This window comes from Trichomycterus rosablanca, chromosome 11 (genome assembly GCF_030014385.1).
Source record: "Trichomycterus rosablanca isolate fTriRos1 chromosome 11, fTriRos1.hap1, whole genome shotgun sequence".
Lineage (NCBI taxonomy): Eukaryota > Metazoa > Chordata > Actinopteri > Siluriformes > Trichomycteridae > Trichomycterus > Trichomycterus rosablanca.
Window position 1 is genome coordinate 9,374,046 of NC_085998.1, and position 16,158 is coordinate 9,390,203.

The 16,158-nt window shown below is 39.5% G+C and overlaps 1 protein-coding gene across 2 annotated transcripts in view; it reads left to right on the top strand.

The window, feature by feature from the left end:
• The window catches only part of map3k10 (mitogen-activated protein kinase kinase kinase 10), a 31,674-nt gene extending 18,916 nt beyond the window's left edge, over positions 1-12,758 (top strand). For both annotated transcript variants that reach the window (XM_063005132.1, XM_063005133.1), the window contains exons 4-13: positions 1,153-1,333; positions 1,583-1,731; positions 2,616-2,791; positions 5,429-5,672; positions 5,778-5,900; positions 7,143-7,281; positions 7,362-7,471; positions 7,781-8,007; positions 9,626-10,151; positions 12,078-12,758. In XM_063005132.1, the coding sequence (XP_062861202.1) occupies positions 1,153-1,333; positions 1,583-1,731; positions 2,616-2,791; positions 5,429-5,672; positions 5,778-5,900; positions 7,143-7,281; positions 7,362-7,471; positions 7,781-8,007; positions 9,626-10,151; positions 12,078-12,484 (2,282 nt within the window). In that variant the 3' untranslated portion in view covers positions 12,485-12,758. The remainder of the gene's footprint in view (positions 1-1,152; positions 1,334-1,582; positions 1,732-2,615; positions 2,792-5,428; positions 5,673-5,777; positions 5,901-7,142; positions 7,282-7,361; positions 7,472-7,780; positions 8,008-9,625; positions 10,152-12,077) is intronic.
• Positions 12,759-16,158: the final 3,400 nt, after the last annotated feature.

Sequence of the window (16,158 nt, forward strand, 5' to 3'; positions counted from 1 at the left end):
ACAGCTATACTATTTACATTGTGATAAATGTGTTAGGTAAAATAACTATGATCAACCCTTTAGAATACTGATTATAAACTTTAGGTACAACCTATCACATCATGTAAACCTTAGATTACACTATATGGCTAAAAAGTATTCAAACACCACACCATCAGCTTATTGGACCTCCAATTTTAAAAACAAATAATATTAAAATACAGTGACCTTTGTGTGATCTTTTTTGCTGTAACAACATCCACTTTTCTGAGAAGCCTTCTCACAAGGTTTTGAAGTATGCTTGTGGGAATTTGTGCCATTCAGTTGGACAAGAAAGCCTCAAGTGATGTTCCAGTAAATTCCAAAGCTGTCAGTGGGGCTGAGATTAGGGCTCTGTGCAAAACACTGGAATGTCTTTAAATCAAGCTTTTCTTCATGTATTTATAGACCTCGCTTTGTGCACAGGGGCACAGTCATGCTGGAACAGGAAAGGGCCTTCCCTAAACCATTGCTGCAAATTCAGAAGCATATAACTTCCTTTATATAATTTAATTATTTTACCTGTTAGCAATCGCTGTGGTTGAAACACATGAATTAGTATACTGTAATGGAGACATTGCATTTTGACGTATAGTGTCTGTATCTTTTGTGTCTATGCTATGCTGTATCTCATAAATAATGTGCTAAACCTGCTGTTTTGTGGTGAATCATCATTTTTCAGCCTCTGATTATGATAGATGACTATGTGGCTAAACATGTAAATGTGTGGATGTTTGCTAGCATGGCAGTATTAGCGCAAGCCAACAGAGCCAGGATGTGTGTGTTATCTTCACACCTTACATGCTGCTCAGAGATGAATGTCTGATTATAAACAGACCTCACTATTGTGCACATTTTATTCCAAAACTGGAATCCATATGCTGCTCACTGTAGTGTTTTCTTTGCATCTGATTCAATTAATTAATCAAATAGTAGCATTTAGGAGGGAAAGCAGGTGTAATGCCAAAGTGTGGAAACATACTACAGGATAAAGAACAATCCCATTCATCCTACATGAAGAAGTTATGATCTTGCTCAGAGAATAAAGAAGAAATGTTATAAATTGTCTTTACTATGAATGTTTATAGTCATTTGTTGTGTTTTTCTCTCCCTTTTGTTTCTTTCTGCCATCAGTTTTAATACTGGAACCTTTAGAGTGGGATGATCCGAGTGGTAAGACACTAAAGATTACAGACTTTGGACTGGCACGGGAGTGGCACCGCACCACTAAGATGAGTGCAGCAGGCACTTATGCCTGGATGGCTCCTGAGGTCATCAAGCTATCTCGCTTTTCCAAGAGCAGTGACGTGTGGAGGTATGACATTGTGTTCGATCTGAGGGGGAAATTCACTATCGGGACAAATGAGTGTTAAATCTTAACCATGATTTTGTTTTAAGACCATGGGTCTTTGGATAAAATGTGTGAAAATGACATTTTATAGTATTACCTGTCAGCTTTCTATGAAAAAAACACACAAAACTATTAAGTTAATCAAATATTCTTCATCCATGCTTGACCTAAAGTTTTGACCGCAGACCAACTGAGCCATTTGTGTCTCATTAGTTTTGGGGTGCTGCTGTGGGAGCTGCTGACTAGTGAGGTGCCATATCGTGAGATTGACGCCCTGGCTGTAGCCTATGGAGTTGCCGTGAATAAACTGACCCTCCCTATCCCCTCCACCTGCCCTGAGGCCTTTGCCCAGCTGCTGGAAGGTAAGACTCATATACATACTTACAGCTACAACAAGGTCTCAATTTGTTATTCATGGGAACAGCATCAGGTAGATGGTCCACTGTATTACTTTACCCCCAATACCTGTAACAGCTATAACAGCTCCCACTCTTCTGGAATGGCACTGGTGTGTAAACAAAAAGGCCCAGCCCACAGTCAATGTTCCAATTTTTCTCAAAGGGGTTATGTTCAGGGCTCTTTGCGGGGTACGGGAGTTCCTCCACACCAAACTCATGCCATTCTTTATCGACCTCCGTCCACAGGGGGACAGTCACACAGCTGTCAACTTGCTTGGTAGAAGGTTTGAATGGCTTGTTGGGTTTAAATGCCTTACCATTTCTCCTCCAGAAATACTTCTGGTCATTGACCATAAAAGTCTTTTTCAGGGGGCCTTTGCAATCAGCAATCGATGAGCTTTAAGATGACTTGTTTTGGGCAGGGACTTTGGGAAATTCCAGGGCATTAAAGAAAACTCAGCTGACCATGGACTGAATTATCTTTGTTCTAGTAGCTCCAAATTTATGGCGACCTTCTTTTTTTGCTGGTTATTGGTTTACATCTGACCATTTGAAGATGTTTCCTCTTCTATGTAATATGTATTTACATGTTGTGTAGTAGTGTATATGAAATTTTGATCTCTAGTAAATGTACTTATCTGAGCAGTCAGAGCTTTAGGGGGATTTGCAGACCTAATGGTTCTTGAAACCTCAAAAAATTAGCACATCAGCACAGAACATTCACTGCTACTGTACCATAGTTTAGAAAAGACACAATCTAGCTTTTAATACTTGAGGTTTTTGTACATTTCTATGACAGCATTATCATAGCATTATCCCTTATCTAATCCCTCTTTTATTCTTTTCAGAGTGTTGGAGCCCAAATCCGCACAGCCGTCCCTCTTTTAGTTGTATACTCCAAAGGCTGCTGGCTATCGAACAGTCCTCCATGTTCCAGATGCCCCTGGAGTCCTTCCATTCACTGCAAGAGGACTGGAGATTGGAGATCCAGCAGATGTTTGATGAACTGAGGGCCAAAGAGAAGGTCTTGTTTTTCCTCTTTTCGATCAATACTGGAGTTTAGGCTCATTTATCCTATAGGCCACATTTTATTAATAGACTGTTAGTATTTCTCACAACACTTCTAAAAATGTTGCATTAAAATTATATTGTTTAACTTCAAATTTCAAAAATATTTATTGAACATATAATCATTTTATTATCAGCCACAATACGTAGTAAAAATCAAAAAGATCACTAGAAGTTTTATAAACCTGGCTTTTATACAGATCCAATTTTTAGCTTCTTGTTCCATATCTCACAAACCCTTTTCCCAAATCATTTTCTATTAATCTATTAACTGTCATTAATAAACAAAGAGGACATATTATTGGAAACAAGCATCAATATATTAATATTAAGTAGCCAGTAAACCTTTACGTCTATAACAGGTTTAATAATCTTAGGAATGATCTTATACAAGCCTGAATGGTTTGTGATGAAAAGTTGGATCAATCAAGTCAAAAAAGTGAAGTTGCTGAAGATCTACTTTACAGCCTGCAGTCCAGAACTTTCTACAGAGATTTAACCAATAGTAAAATCTGGTGACTGCAGTATCTGGTGACTTAGCACTTTGTAAGGAGGTGTTATTATCAGAAAAAGTCATCAGAAAAGAGTATTTACACCATAGGGTGCACCTTGTCTTACAATATTGCCTGATATTATTGAGATATTATGATATTACTTTTCTTCATTTCTTCATTGTCCAGATATGAGTTTCACACACATTTATTGAGTTATCGATCTTTTATACATAAGGTTTTTGAAGGGCAGTACTGTGATGAATTACTTGTAAATGCGAATCTTATAGTGTACAGTTGTTGTTGGGACTTTGTGTTAGAGGTACCCAGTAGGGGTGGGCGATATGGCCCTAAAATAATATCACGATATTTCAGGTTATTTTTGCGATAACGATATTTTTGGCAATATAACAAAACACTGAAAAATATTTTATTTATTTAGAGAAAACACTATTGCAAAAAAAAAAATAATGTTCAGTTTTTATTTAGAATTAATATAAGTTAACACTTCCTAAAATGTAAGAAGTATGTAAGAATTACGCACACTTTTCTGTATTTTGTCTTTCCAGTAAAAATAATGTAACATAATGGAATGGCGGAGTCAGACAATTTCCATAGGGGTGGCCAGACTGAGACCATTGCTCACACAGGGGTCGCACAGAAACTGATACCTTTTTTTATGTGGTCACTCACTCATTTACCTATACAGGCAGTGAGTGCCATGTAGAATTACATCACGAAGACCCGCATACTACTAATAAGCTTTTTTTCTTTTCATTTTCCCTGACAAGTAAAAAAAAAATAAAAAAAAATATAGCAACCTTAACATTATGAGGAAGAATTTCAAAGATATTCCTTTGCAATACTTTATAATTTGGCTGCCAACTTGTGTGTAATGATGACACTCAATTGAACCCCAGAACATGCTAGCGTGAATGCATGGAAAACTAATTTTAATTTTCTTTTAACAATATGATACAGACTGACCAACACTATTAAGCCAAATCAGCATTGAAAATTGACTTTACTTTTAATAACCTTCTTCAATGCTGGAGCTTTTTAAAACGGAATATTTTCTTTAAAATAGAAGTGTTATTTAACTGCTATTAAATTGTTTCCCAACAAAATCCGCCCAATTTGGCAACACTGGAATGCGCAGAGCCCGGTGGCGCCTTTACTCGTAGCACGCCACAATTACTACTAAGTACAGTAGTATTAGTACTAAGTACAGTAATAGTAGTACTACTTCTGTGTTGGTGGTTGACATTAATGTTAAGCGTATTACTGCACTGTTTGGTGGAGGTGCGCTGTTGAATTGCGTCCCTGTGTGAACCTGCGTGCAGAAATACTTCCGCAAAAAAGTTGCCGGCAAAGCGGTGGTTGGGGTTTGGGTTGCCAAAGATTAAATTATGGTGGAGTTTTTGGAACAAGCTCCTCCACCGCAGAGCCGCTTTCTGCCATACTCGTTGCTGTGCCCAAATGACCCACGTAACGAACGTATGCCATTTGCGTAGCTGTGTGACGTCATTACGTAAACAACGCAGAATATCGCTATTATTACGATATGGGCTTTTTTGTATCGTTTTAAAAATTATACCGGTATTATCGTGAACGATACGATATAGCACACCCCTAGTACTCAGTTAATTCTGTTGTTATTTTTGTGGTCGTTATTTTGTGGCATTTAGCAACTACACTGTAAAATTTAATTTATTTCTCTTAGTAAGCTTCAGTTTGCAACCACTGTTTCTGTTTTCAGATGTTTTAGGACATTTTATTCCCTTGAAACAGTAAGTCGTCTTTTAATTTTGTTAAGTAATGCACCTGCAGCTCGGACACCATTTACCTGACCACTTTGAAACTCTGTTGGTTGCCTCTTATTGCTTTGAAATCTCACATAATAGAGTGCTGATTGTCAGAGATTTTTTATATCTGAGACGTGTTGATAATTGGCTATCAATCTAATAGAACTGACCTGTAGAACTGTGTTGTAACATCACCTAATTTAGGATACTTATTATTTCACGTTTGCATTGTTTTGTCCATTATGTGTATAACTACAACATGATTGCTAACACAGTTACTCTCGAAATAAACCACAGGAGCTCCGTTCATGGGAGGAGGCCCTGGCCCGGGCTGCAGAGGAACAGAAGACCCAGGAGGAGCTGCTGAGGAGGCGAGAGCAGGAGTTAGCCGAACGTGAGATTGACATTGTGCAGAGAGAGCTAAACATCATCATCCATCAGATGTACCAGGAGAAACCACACGTCAAGAAGCGCAAGGGCAACTTTAAGAAGAGCCGCCTTAAACTGGGCAAAGACGGCAACTGCATCAGTCTGCCCTCTGGTGGGTCAGATAGAAAATGCAACAAAATGCAAACACAAGCTGTATTAATTATTCTGACAGACATGACTGACTGTAAATGAGTAAACTCTTTTATTTTTTGTGCAGATTTTGAGCATAAAATCACAGTTCAAGCTTCTCCCAGTGTGGATAAAAGAAAAAGTCAGAGCAGTGAGAGCACCACTCCACCAGCCAGCCCCAACGTCATCCCACGCCTCAGGGCCATCCGCTGTAAGTACATATCATAGTACTGAGAATTTCAATCCAGCTCTTAAGGACTCCCAGCTGTAGTCAGTCAGACTACATGCCTGGTGCTCAGTGAGCTTTTTTATTTGAAGTAGCTGACATGTAACGGTTGGTCTGTTTTAATCTAAAAAAACTTTCTGTAAATACCTGCCCTCACTCATTTACATTAACAACATTTAGTAATTGCTTCTTTTAAAGCTGACGGACAACTGGGGCAGAATACAATACACACCATATGGGCCTTGCTCAGGGGCCCAACAGCAGCAAGCTGGCAGTTGGGGTGGGGGGGGGGGCTGCCCACCACAAACCACTTGCCTTAAAGCACATTTAATTGTCAAGTTACTGCTTACAGACTTGTTTATGTGGTTTTCTGATCCACTGACTAACTGTGAACATGAACATCATAAAATATTTATCATGTAGCTAAATAATCTGCATCTTGTTGCTAAAACTACATTGAAAATGGGAAATATGTAAATGTAATTTTTTTAATTCTAATTTAAAAGCAAGGAGTAGTTTCATTTCATTTTTACAAACAAATCATAAAATCAAATAATCAACAAATAAACATTTGTTATTGTGATATACTTTCAGTTTTCACACCTTGTGAAAGATTAATACAGTATACATACCTAACTGAAGCCCAAAGGGCATTTTACAAGATATGTCTGAGGTGTTTAGTCCAGAGCAAGTTTATAGGTTAGCAATACATAAATAATAGATAAATACCTGTTATGCTAGCCCACCATTCCTGAGATGTGGGTTGAAATCTCATCGGTACTATCGGCCATCTGGGCATCCACATGAACATCTTTTGCTATGTCTACTGGTGGCAGAAACTCTATGATGGATTGACACCTGCAGTGTCTCCCCTTGAAACCGGATCTGCTGATGAAAATGAAAAAAAGAAATTAAATGAAAACATGAATGTAAACAGTTTGTTTTATTGATTTCCATATTTATTTTTTCTTAACCATTGTGCTGTCTTAATAGTCAAAAATGACCCACTAATTTGTTTATCAGCAAATAAGATCCTCTCAGTCTGAGATTTGACTTAAAGTGACCCCAGATATTCACAAAGATTGTGATCAATGGCAGGTTGTTTCTTTATGCAAATTTGGTTTTGGTGTTAAAATGTAATTAAGCTGCCTTTATGAAGTATTTGCTATAACTGTTGTACCATCATAATAATGCTCAATCAGTAAAGATTTTCATTTTGATCCGTAGTGACGCCAAGTGATGGCAGGAACACATGGGGCCGTACAGCTGTGTTTAAGAAGGAGGACCTGGCAGGGACTAAAAAGAAGGGCCGTACCTGGGGTCCCAGCTCTACCCACCAGAAGGAACGTGTTGGAGGAGAAGAAAGGTACATACAGCCTAATGTGCTGAATTTTAGGACCGCTTTTTGGACCAGTTTGTAATTCTGTATTTGTTTATTGGTTGCAGGTTAAAATCACTTGGTGAGGGAAAGGTGTGGTCATCCAGTGCTCCTAATTTGGGCAAGTCCCCCAAACACATCCCTATAACTGGTGGCTTTTCCAGTCTCAATGAAATGGGTGAGTCACAGGCAGTTTTTTATTCAAGATAATAATAATAATAGCTTTATCAATTAAAGGAGTGGATGAACAAAAAGTCACATCATCTTTATGCAACAATTCAACATTAACCCCCCCCCCCCCCCTTCTGCTCTTTTGATTAAATGGGCACAAATTTCCACAGACACACTTTAAGATGTTGTAGAAAGCCTTCCCAGAGGAGTGGAGGCTGTTATAGCTCTAAACACTAAAAATGAAGTTCATATTAATGCACATGGTTGTGGAAGTGGCAGGTGTAAAGAACTTTCCCAAATGTTTTTGTCTTCACAGAGGAACAGTCTGAGACAGACGAGCGATTGAGTCTGGAGAGCAGTAGTAACGGGGCAACAGAAGATGGGGGCCAAACAGGGACAGCTGTGGGACCTGGTGTGGGTTCCCAGGATCCTTTGCGGCGCTGCAATCAGAGGAAAAAGAGTGACATGGTGCTGCTGGGGTGTGCCTCCTTATTGGCTGCTGTAGGTTTTGGATCAGACCTGCTGCAGCTAGGACGAATGCAGGTACAGCAAAAGATAAAAAAAACTTGGTTGTATCTGGGGTCTGTTTTTAAGCCTTTAGGTTTTAAATGAAAGTGTGCAGTGTTCAGATCTTAAACTGTTGTAATTCTGTAGTTCAGTTATACAAATTTAATGTTCTGAGTCCAGATTTCAGGACTAATATTCTTTGGAGGACTTGGGGTTGGTTTATTTGTAATAGTAGGGTGTCTGCCAGCATGAAAAGGAAAGTGCAAGACAGTAGTGAGATCTGTTATGTTATATGACTCGGAGGCAGTGGCACTGAGTAAAAGACAGAAGATGGAGGTGGATGAAAAATGAAAATGCTGTGATTCCAGTTGGGAGTCACGAAGATGCAAAAAATAAAAACACATTAAGTAAGTGGCAGTTCTGGGGACAGAAACGCCTCATTGATGAGTACAGTCAGAGGAAAATGGCTAGACTCGGTTGAACCAACAAGAAGGCTACGGTAACTCAAATAACTACTCATTACAACCACTCTGAATGTCTCACAATGCATTATTTTAACAATTTAGGCTTCTGGTGGTATTGTAATGAAGTGAGGAATGTTTTCTGGGAACACATTGGGCCCCTAAAACCAGTAAATATGTTGTTGCTGACTGTGTGTATTGATTTATGACCACAGTTTACCATTTTATAATGGATACTTCCTCTAAGTTGTGGTCTTTTAATGGTTCTGTTCCACTGATGGGCTAGAGAAAGCTGAAACTGTAACAACCGGAATACAGCCAGTAATAAACAGTGTAATTATTTAATGAGTGTAGCTCAGGCTCAGGTTTTGCATTCCAGTGTGTGCCACTAAATGTAAAAGCATACTTGAAATAAGCTTTCCATTCACCTGATTATTTATTCATGTATTCGTCTTTAAAACCACTGCCATTTTGGGGTGGTGTAAACAATGGAGTTACTTACAGAGGTAAGTAATTTAATGACTTAGTTTGATGTAGAGAACAAAGAACTTGTTACTGTGCTACACCATATATTTAATACATCCAATACCCCATGCACTGTCCAAGAATGGGCATGCAGGCTAGCCAACAACTAGGCTCTTTACTAGACAGTGGTTAGTCCTTGCAAAAAGATTTAACATTCCCACCTGGGGTGCACCCGCCTATGGCAGACACCTGTCAGCGAGATCCTCCCCGCATACTGGTGTTTGCCTCTCGGGTTCGGGCGAACAAGTGGGCCTTTAATACTCACAACGCCCCCCAACCCAGAAAGAGAAAGAGATGTAGGTAGCCGTTTTCTTAAGGAAATAAAAAGATGGAAAGAGGACGATGGGCATTGGTCAGGGAGTGTGGCTGGTCTTTTTATAGTGTGTCCCTATGTCCTGTCTTCTGGAATCAGAGTTTCCCTCTGAAAAGCAATGCCCCGGTTTTGGTACGGTTAGGAGAAGTAAATAAAAAAAAGGACAAAAAATAGATTAAACATTAGCAGAGAAACTAAACCTTGCTATGTTATTATATGACAGAAAGGATTTATTTAATTTGTTTTAATTATTGTGATCTATGATGTAAATGATATGTGATTAATTAGTCTCATTGGCAGATGGATCATAGCAGCAACTATTAAATTATTACAATTTTACCTGTCGTGTGTGCAGGTCAATCAAGACGAGCAGGATGCACGTGATGACCAGAAGAAGAAGAAGGAGGGTCTGTTCCAGCGAACAGGCCGTTTCCGTCGCAGCACATCTCCTCCGAGTCGGACACTATCCCTCTCCTCCCACAACCGGCATCATCATGAACCTGCCCTGCCCTGCCTCGACCCGTCTCCAACCGTTACACTCCTGTCACTCTCCTCTTTCTCTGACTGCAACTCCACCAAATCCCTGTTGCCCTCAGACCCAGACGATATGCTCCCGAGCCCAGCTGCCTCAGGGCCCAGTCCTGCACCAGCTCTAAACCCCTTGCTGGACCTGCGGGCAGAGAGCTTCAAGCGGGAGCCTAATCAGTCACTCACACCCACTCATGTTTCTGCCGCCATGGCTGTGAATCGCGGGCATAGACGCACACCGTCGGATGGAGCCATCCGACCCCGGACACAGGCGGCGATGGGACACAGACGCTCACCCTCAGATGGCAGCATGCCCATTCCTCTGACTAATTCCACAAATGCAGCTCATACAGGTAGGACAGATGAGGACAACAAAGAAGTCTTTCTTTATCTTGCAGTTCACCTTTTGATACCATTCCAGTTTCATGCTTGATTGACTGTGGGTAGAGTCTGCTGTGTTACAGCCAGTATAATATATGACAGACTTGTTGGTTTGACCATCCAGGAAAAACTTCCTCTCAGTATAAGGTTGGGCTTTTTTCCTGAACTAGACAAGAAAGCACTGTTTAATTTAATTCTAAATGGATTCAGTTAAACTAGCCTGGATAGATCTACAGCTATAGCCAATCATAATCAATCTTTACTGCTAGAGTTACTATACATTATTATATGGTCTTGCATTGTATGTGACATAACACCAAAAATAATTATTTGGATACTCAATATTTGGGTAATTAAATCATTTTAATTATGATTTACTTTTATTATATTATAACTTTTGTAATAATTTATCTTATGTGTTTATACAATGGCCATAAAATGATTGTTTCTGATTGGTGGTAGGTACACTATATTGCCAAAAGTATTCACTCACCCATCCAAATCATTGAATTCAGGTGTTCCAATCACTTTCATGGCCACAGGTGTATAAACCAAGCACCTAGGCATGCAGACTGCTTCTACAAACATTTGTGAAAGAATGGGTCACTCTCAGGAGCTCAGTAAATTCTAGCGTGGTACCGTGATAGGATGCCACCTGTGCAACAAGTCCAGTCGTGAAATTTCCTCGCTACTAAATATTCCACAGTAAACTGTCAGTGGTATTATAACAAAGTGGAAGCGATTGGGAACGACAGCAACTCAGCCACCAAGTGTTAGCCACGTAAAATGATAGAGCGGGGTCAACGGATGCTGAGGCGCGTAGTGCGCAGAGGTCGCCAACTTTCTGCAGAGTCAATCGCTACAAGACCTCCAAACTTCATGTGGCCTTCAGATTAGCTCAAGAACAGTGTGTAGAGAGCTTCATGGAATGGGTTCCCATGGCCGAGCAGCTGCATCCAAGCCTTACATCACCAAGCGCAATGCAAAGTGTTGAATGCAGTGGTGTAAAGCACGGCACCACTGGACTCTAGAGCAGTGGAAACGTGACCTAAACCCGATAGAACACCTTTGGGATGAATTAGAGCGGAGACTGCGAGCCAGGCCTTCTCGTCCAACATCAGTGTCTGACCTCACAAATGCACTTCTGGAAGAATGGTCAAAAATTCCCATAAACTCACTCCTAAACCTTGTGGAAAGCCATCCCAGAAGAGTTGAAGCTGTTATAGCAGCAAAGGGTGGGCTGACATCATATTAAACTCTATGGATTAAGAATGGGACGTCACTCAAGTTCATATGCGTATGAAGGCAGACGAGCAAATACTTTTGGCAATATAGTGTATGTATTCATTTATTGATACACTTATGTCCTTCATGATGAAACAGTTCTAAAGTATATCTATAATGTTTCTTTTAAATCCAATCATATTAAGGCAAATATCAAAACTTCACATGGTATTAGCAAAATAATACCAGGGGTACATGGTGGCGCAGTGAGTTGCACTGTCTTCTCACAGCAAGAAGGGCCTGGGTTCAATTCCCTGGCCAGGCTTCCTGAAGTTTACAGGTTCAATTGGCAGTCAGGTTAATTGGAGCTATGAAAAATTGTGTGTATCTGCCCTGTGATGGACTGGCAACCTGTCTGAGGTGTATCCTGCCTTTTGCTCAATGAATCAGACCCACTGTGAACCTGACCAGGATGAAGTGCTGGTAAAACAGACAATGAATTGAACTGTCTTGTTATAATGACGTAACAGGTTTAGTGAAGAAAACAGAACTCTTCGTTGCTATGTGATGTTCCTTAAATCCCCCTTGTTGTTTATTTTTATATATCAGAACAGCTGGTTGAGCAATATCTACTATTTTCAACCCTAATTTTAACGTTTTTTATTTTTCCCCAGGTTCATGTGATACTCTTGATATCCCCCGTCTACCAGACCCATCCACAGTCTACCCTGCAGTGCATCGTCGTAAACCTCCTCCTCCTCCTCCTCCTCCTCCTCCTGTAGAATCCCAGACTGGGACACTTGAGCGTCCCAAGACGTTGGAATTTGCCCCTCGTCCTCGTCCCACCCCAGTCCGGGCACGTCCTGATCCATGGAAGCTGTCTTCACTGTCCCGGACTCTCAGTTCATCCCCTGGAAGCAGCTGTGACAGTCCACTAAACTCTGGGGACAGCGGGGTCAGTGCTGGTGCCACCACCGGCTGCCAGACTCTGCTGGATATTGACATGGAGGGGCAGAGCCAGGACAGTACGGTGCCCCTTTGCGGAGAGCAACACCCACTGTGCGGGGAGAGCTATTCATAAAACACACCAAACCATGGCTTACCATGGCTTACTGGGTTTGGTCAGCACCTTCCAGAGACAAAAAATGAGCCACAAAGTCTCAATGAGACCAAAATGGAAGATATCAACAAAACCAGTGCTACACCATAACAGGGAGCAGATGAAAGACAAATGTCATTCGGAGGGCTACGTCATTTTTCATAAGAATTGCAGTAAACCACAGTCTCAGCGATGTAACAGTTTTATAAGGTCCATAAAATAAAGGTCAATCATACTGCTTGCATTATTTCCCTTATACAGCGTCCAGTCAAACTCTTTTGAATAACCAGGATCTGTGTGTGTGTGTGTGTGTGTGTGTGTGTGTGTGTGTGTGTGTGTGTGTGTGTGTGTGACAAATTACACTGTCAGGAACAAAAGAAAGCCATTCCTCAGCCAAAAATACAGCAACCTCCTAAAATTCTGCCTGCTTAGGGAAAAATTCATCACTTTGGTTCATAAAGTACATTCATTTTCCTTCATTGTCTGTATGTTAGTGTTGCTGTATTTAGCACTGTATTGTTTGCTAAATGTTTAGCATGTTCAATTTTTTAGTATCGTAATTTGTAACTTACCATGAGACAGCCTCCCACAGTAAACGCTGGAGTAGTAAGTCCAACTTAAATGGCACAGCATCACAATTATTGGAGCAGCATGCTTAAAAAGACATACAGGTGTAGTACGGTAACCACTAAAGTAGCACTGCTGTCGTGAACATTATTAAATAAGCAAATTACGGAAACTCATAAAAAAAAATGCTCACAAATAGGCATAGTACCATAAATGCTGAATTAACATGCCTGGCATTACATATTAACAAATGGAGAACTATAGTAAGTTATAAAGTAGCATGGTTGTTGTAAAAACACTAACGAATTGACAAATTATGCCTAGTTCACACTACATGATTTTTGCCCTGATTTTCGCTCGCCGACTGGTCAGCGCTAGATTTGCTGGCTCGGGAGCAACTCACCGAGTGCTCTGCGACCGAAGAGAGATATCTATCATGTCAAATATCTGGATCTGAGTCGCCCAACTGGCAATAAGTGCTATGTCCAACAGCCAATGAGAACGCAAGATACTCAGATTCATTTATTTTTTCAAACTTTGATCACTCGCTACTTGTTGACGTGCATTTTTGGACGTGGTATCATTAAACCTCTCGTCACTTCTCGTGTTTGTTTTCATGACAAAACGTAGTTTGGGAGACAAGAGAAGCTCGCCTGCGATTCCAGTTGGTGATAGATGGTGTAGTGTGTGACCCCCTATTGCCGATCAGTCGTGTAGTGTGAAAGCCACACCGACTTGAAAGACTCCCGATTACAAGAGATCCAGTTGTGTAGTGTGAACTGTACAGCAACCTGACGACTTGGAAAGTTGTGTAGTGTGAAATTGGCATAAGTGAACAGCTCCATCTAAAATGTAACACAATAGATTGGCATGAAAGAACATGGCAAATTACCCCAATTCCTAAAGTAAACTGACTGATGTGAAATACCAACAAACAGGCATATAACTGTAAGTGTTGACATAACATGCTATCATAAACATAAGTACACTAAGAAATGTCATGCTCCATAAGTCAAAGTAACAGTTCTTCTACAACAAAACATCAGAAAGGATAATATCTTCTATATAGTTTAAGCTTAAGCTCAGGTGCAGAACCTTATAAAGAATCAGGAGGTATTACTGTGTTTAGGTTTGGTCAGTTTTGTCTACAAAAGTCACCTTTCCAAACGAAGTGCCAATCTACTGTAACTTTCTTCTTTCTGTATCTTGAGTAAAGCAGCTACTCCAAATGATCTGACAAATGAGGCTAATTAATAATAATATCAAATATGTTGCAGTATTAGTGGAAAAGCATGTAAACCAATTCACATTACTATAACTTCTAGAGTATATATATATATATATATATATATATATATATATATATATATATATATATATATATATATATATATATATATACACCATAAATACACTAACAAATAGGCAAACAATATATAGGCTAAATGCATGCAAGTCATGCTAGAGGGGTAAATGTGACATATAGTGTGAAAAATATAGTAAATACAGTGGATGAAATGATATATCATAGTACAAAGGGGGCAAAATGCATGGCTTATAGTCCAGTAAATATAAAGATAACAAAGATAACGTATTTCCTTTTTAACAGAGGACTTAAAATATCAGGGTCTATGCAGAACCCTGTTAGAAAGCAATAGATGTAAACAGGTTTAAAAACTGGTGCACAGTGACTACTGAAACAGGCAGATTTCAATTAGGCAAATACAAAATTAAGTGGTTAGGGACAAAGATCCAGTCTAGTCATCCAGTACATATAGTAGATATAGATATTTGTTTTGCAAGTGTAGACAGAAGAAGTACTGGAGTAGCACACCAACCATCAAAACAAAAACAAATGGGCATATTATAATACGGTTACTGCTAATAATATACCAAATGAGTCACAGGATGGTTTGCTATGGGCAAGATGCATGCATTTTTATCCAGAATTTATGATAAATAAGAATAATATGCTATTTTTAAGAGAGGATTGTTGTAACTGCTGGAGTAGTTCACTCACTGTAAACACAAGTGGACAAAATCCAGTTCCACTAGTTTTAAAGTCCTGGACCAACAAATTGTGTGGAAATTCTAAATTATACCAGAAATGTCACAATAACTGTTGGAAAGCTATAAAAATGTCTTAAATATTATGAGCTAAAAAGTATGGTCCAAAAAATCTTGTTTTTTAAAAGATAATTCTCTATTCTAACACTAATCAGACAGCATGAGCTATTGATGTGAACCAATCCAGTCTGTATTGACATCACATCCTGTTGTACAGTACATATTGCCTGTAAGTACGTATGAATGTGTGCATGTGTAATTCTGTGTGGATGCGTCATACAGATACAAGCACTTGTTGTTATGTTATTTCCGGTTTAGTGCATTCATGTGAAACACAATAAGCCTGGAGAAAAGGGAGGGATGGTTTCAGTGAAATAAGGGACACCATCCATTGCAATAAAACATGTACTACCTGTTTTATGACAGCTGAAAAACCAGCCATTCATCCTCTTGTTTACCTCTTCAGCTGAGATCATGGATGTTCTTCCTCCCCTCACACTGATGATGAGAAAGGAACTGAGAGATGTACAGACGTAATTTGTGTTGTTTTGAAGGACACATTAAAAACACACTGCAATCAAACAGAAGGATGCGTACAGACACCGAACAAGAAACACTTGACCTTGTTCATGAACTGAACTGAGCAGGAACACACGTCTATGGTTCAACCTGGTATTTGACAGTATTTTTGACTGTCTACCAGAAGTGTGTATGTGAGTGTGTGTTTGTGTGTGTGTGTGCGCACGTGTGTGTTGGAGTGTTCTTATTGGTATCATTTGTATTGGTTGATTTTGTGGAGGGGTGAAATGCAAAGCCACCCTATATTTCCTGTATGAAAAGAACTAAGAGTATTTATTAAAATTATTGGTATGATTTAATAAGTGATGCTTTATTATTACAGACAGTTTATTAAGCTAATTATTAAAGCTAATAATTAATGAATTATTTAAAAATGCATTAAAAAATTTAAAACTGTTGTACCACTTAATACATTGTGCCGCCAGATGTCGCCAAATCTTTAA